Consider the following 3988-nt stretch of genomic DNA (forward strand, 5'->3'; position numbering starts at 1 on the left):
TAAATTCATGGAGGTTAAGTCCATTAATGGCTATTAGCCAGGATGGGTAAGGAATGGTGTCCCTAGCCTCTGTTTGTCAGAGGATGGAGATGGATGGCAGGAGAGAGATCACTTGATCATTGCCTGTTGGTCCATTCCCTCTGGGGCACCTGGCATTGGCCACTGTCGGTAGACAGGATACCGGGCTAGATGGACATTTGGTCTGACCCGGTATGGCCATTCTTATGTTCTTATGTTCTTATATAACCAGGTGAATATAACTAAAACCATTACAATGGACTAAACACCAGATATAACAAACACAAATGCAAACAATCACAATAATAATAATTGTGAATACAGTAAAACCATCACCATTACAATAATTTGGTACATTGACAAACAAAATGAGGCCCAAGTTTGATGCTGCAATAGCCATCAAACAATAAAAGTCAACCCTAACCCTAAAGTACACACAACAAATAAGATTTGTAGGAGCACCACAGTTGTAAAATGGAATTAGTAATACAAGAAAATATAACTAACAATACAAATGTATCAATAACAAAACTCAACAACAAAATGATTATTAGAGAACCTAATACAAAATAAACCTGATGCATTGGGAACCAAAGTCTTTTGGCCAGAGGTGGATGTGATTGATGATTCAGTTGGAGATAGGGGAAGTAGAGAGAGGAAAAGGCATTTACCCTGTCTAGTGTAGTATCCCCTCTCTCTCTGGACCCAATGCTAGCACAGGACACCCACCAGAGACAGACACAGAACATGTTTCAGAACACTGAACACAGACTTTGTCGCGACACTATAACCATGGTATTTCTGTAACTCTTCAGCTGGTACCAGCTCTCCTGATGTTCTGGTTGGAGGCTGAAAGATAGAAGCTTAGGCCTGGTCTACACTACGGGTTTAGGTCGACTTTAGCAGCGTTAAACCGAATTAAGCCTGGACACGTCCACACAACGAAGCCCTTTCTTTCGACTTAAAGAGTCCTTTAAACCGGTTTCTTTACACCACCTCTGACGAGGGGATTAGCGATAAAACCGGTCTTTGCGGGTCGGAATTGGGGTAGTGTGGACGGAATTCGACGTTATTGGCCTCCGGGAGCTATCCCACAGTGCTTCATTGTGACCGCTCTGGACAGCACTCTCAACTCAGATGCACTGACCAGGTAGATAGGAAAAGACCCGCGAAGGTTTGAATTTCATTTCCTGTTTGCCCAGCGTGGAGAGCACAGGTGACCACGCAGAGCTCATCAGCACTGGTAACCGTGATGGAGTCCTCCCAGGATCGCAAAAGAGCTCCAGCATGGACCGAACGGGAGGTACGAGATCTGCTCGCCATATGGGGAGATGAAGCAGTGATAGCTGAACTCCGTAGCAGTAAAAGAAATGGAAAAGTATTAGAAAAGATCTCCAAGGCCATGAAGGACCGAGACCATAACAGGGACACACAGCATTGCCGCGTGAAAATTAAGGAGCTACGGCAAGCTTACCACAAAGCCAGAGAAGCAAACGGAAGGTCCGGGGCAGAGCCGCAAACTTGCCGCTACTACGCGGAGCTGCATGCGATCCTAGGGGGTGCAGCCACCACTACCCCAACCGTGTGCTATGACTCTCTCACTGGAGAAACACACAGGGAAGACGGTTCGGGGAACGAGGAAGATGACGATGGAGGTACTGTAGGTAGCTCACAGCAGCAAGGAAGCGGAGAAACCGGTTTCCCCAACAGCCAGGATATGTTTGTGACCCTGGACCTGGAACCAGTAACCCCCGAACTCACCCAAGACCCTCAGGGCACACAGGAGACCTCTGGTGAGTGTAACTTTGTAAATATTTGTAAACATTACAAAAAAAAAGCAAGCGTGTTTAATGATTACTTTGCCCTGGCAATCGCAGCCAGTACATCTACTGGAAAAGTCTGTTAACGTTTATGGGGATGGAGCGGAAATCCTCCAGGGACATCTCCAGAAAGCTCTCCTGGTTGAAATGGGGTGATTTTATTAAGGGGACATTCAGAGGCGCCCGTTCCTGCTCTTCTGACCAGAAATGTTCCCCGCTGTTAACCACGCGGTGGGGGGAGGGGTGAAGTGATCATCCCAGAGAATCGTGTGTGTGTGTGGGGGGGGGGGTTTACTTGTGTTTGTGCCGCATGTTAACCGGGAAACCGCAGCCCCCTCCTTTTACATTGAAACCCCATTTTAAATGGACAACCCAATTCATCCTTGATATGGGAAATGCGCTGCTGTTTGCAACCTTTCCCGCATGTTAAGAAGGTTAAAAAAGCCAAAACACTGTGGCCTACAATGGCTGCCTGCAAGCCGAAATATGCGACCTTGTAATGAAACAGTGTACCCATTGTTCTCTAAAATGTGTCTTTTTTAACCACCTCTCCCTTCTCCTCCGCCAGCTGCAAATGTTTCTCCTTCGCAGAGGCTCGTGAACATTAGAAAGAGAAAACGTAGGACGAGGGACGAGATGTTCACGGAGCTGCAGATGTCCGCCCACGCTGATAGAGCACAGCAGAATGCGTGGAGGCAGTCAATGTCGGAGATGAGAAAAGCCCAATATAAACAAGAGGAGAGGTGGCGGGCTGAATCGCGGGATGAACAGAGCAAGTGGCAGGCTGAAGACGATAGGTGGCGTCAGCTTGCAGACAGACGGCAAGAGTCAATGCTCCGTCTGCTGGAGCATCAAACTGATATGCTCGAGCGTATGGTTGAGTTGCAGGAAAGGCAGCAGGAGCAGAGACCGCCGCTACAGCCCCTGTGTAACCAACAGCCCTCCTCCCCAAGTTCCATAGCCTCCTCACCAAGACGCCCAAGAACACGGTGGGGGGGCCTCCGTCCACCCAGTCACTCCACCCCAGATGATCGCCCAAGCATCAGAAGGCTGACCTTCAATAAGACTTAAAGTTTTAAAATGCAGTGTGTCCTTTTCCATCCCTCCTCCCCCACCCATCCCAGGCTACCTTGGCAATTATCCCCCTACCTCTGTAAGGAACTAATAAAGAATGCATGAATGTTTAAAAAAATGACTTTATTGCCTCTGCAAGCGGGAGGGGAGGGTGGGGTGGGGTGGTTGGTTTACAGGGAAGTAGAGTGAACCGGGTCGGAGGGGGGGGTTTGGAGGGCTCATCAAGGAGAAACAAACAGAAGTTTCACACAGTAGCCTGGCCAGTCACAAAACTCGTTTTCAAAGCTTCTCTGATGCGCACCGCGCCCTGCTGTGCTCCTCTAACCGCCCTGGTGTCTGGCTGCGCGTAATCAGCGGCCAGGCGAGTTGCCTCAACCTCCCACCCTTACTCTCACAGATATTGTGGAGCGCACAGCAAGCAGCAATAACAATGGGGATACTCTTTTCGCTGAGGTCTGAGCGAGTCAGTAAGCTGCGCCAGCGCGCTTTTAAACGTCCAAATGCACATTCCACCACCATTCGGCACTTGCTCAGCCTGTAGTTGAACAGGTCCTGACTCCTGTCCAGGCTGCCTGTGTATGGCTTCATGAGCCATGGCATTAAGGGGTAGGCTGGGTCCCCAAGGATCACGATAGGCATTTCAACATCCCCAATGGTCACTTTCTGGTCCGGGAAGAAAGTCCCTTCCTCCAGGTTTCGAAACAGAGCAGAGTTCCTGAAGACACGAGCATCATGTACCTTTCCCGGCCATCCCACGTTGATGTTGGTGAAACGTCCCTTGTGATCCACCAGGGCTTGCAGCAGCATTGAAAAGTACCCCTTGCGGTTTACGTAGTCGGTGGCTTGGTGCTCCGGTGACAAGATAAGGATATGGGTTCCGTCTATGGCCCCGCCACAGTTTGGGAATCCCATTTCAGCAAAACCATCCACTATTGACTGCACGTTGCCCAGAGTCACTACCCTTGCTATCACCAGGTCTTTCATTGCCCTGGCAAATTGGATCACAGCAGCCCCCACCGTAGATTTGCCCACTCCAAATTGATTCCCGACTGACCGGTAGCTGTCTGGCGTTGCAA

General features: G+C 49.4%; 1 protein-coding gene across 1 annotated transcript; it reads left to right on the top strand.

Moving 5' to 3' along the window:
* Positions 1–883: 883 nt before the first annotated feature.
* On the top strand, positions 884–3038 carry LOC135977553 (uncharacterized). The gene is made up of 2 exons (XM_065578818.1): positions 884–1811; positions 2407–3038. The coding sequence occupies exons 1-2, from the start codon at positions 1271–1273 to the stop codon at positions 2907–2909; spliced, it is 1044 nt and encodes a 347-aa protein (XP_065434890.1). The 5' UTR covers positions 884–1270; the 3' UTR covers positions 2910–3038.
* The last annotated feature ends 950 nt before the right edge of the window (positions 3039–3988 follow it).

Source organism: Chrysemys picta, unplaced genomic scaffold (genome assembly GCF_011386835.1).
Source record: "Chrysemys picta bellii isolate R12L10 unplaced genomic scaffold, ASM1138683v2 scaf3, whole genome shotgun sequence".
NCBI classification, from domain to species: domain Eukaryota; kingdom Metazoa; phylum Chordata; order Testudines; family Emydidae; genus Chrysemys; species Chrysemys picta.

Coding starts and splice junctions, on each gene's coding strand:
- LOC135977553 (XM_065578818.1), top strand. CDS start 1,271: ATGGAGTCCTCCCAGGATCGCAAAAGAGCTCCAGCATGGACCGAACGG. Junction 1,812..2,406: donor GGGCACACAGGAGACCTCTG/GTGAGTGTAACT, acceptor CTCCTCCGCCAG/CTGCAAATGTTTCTCCTTCG.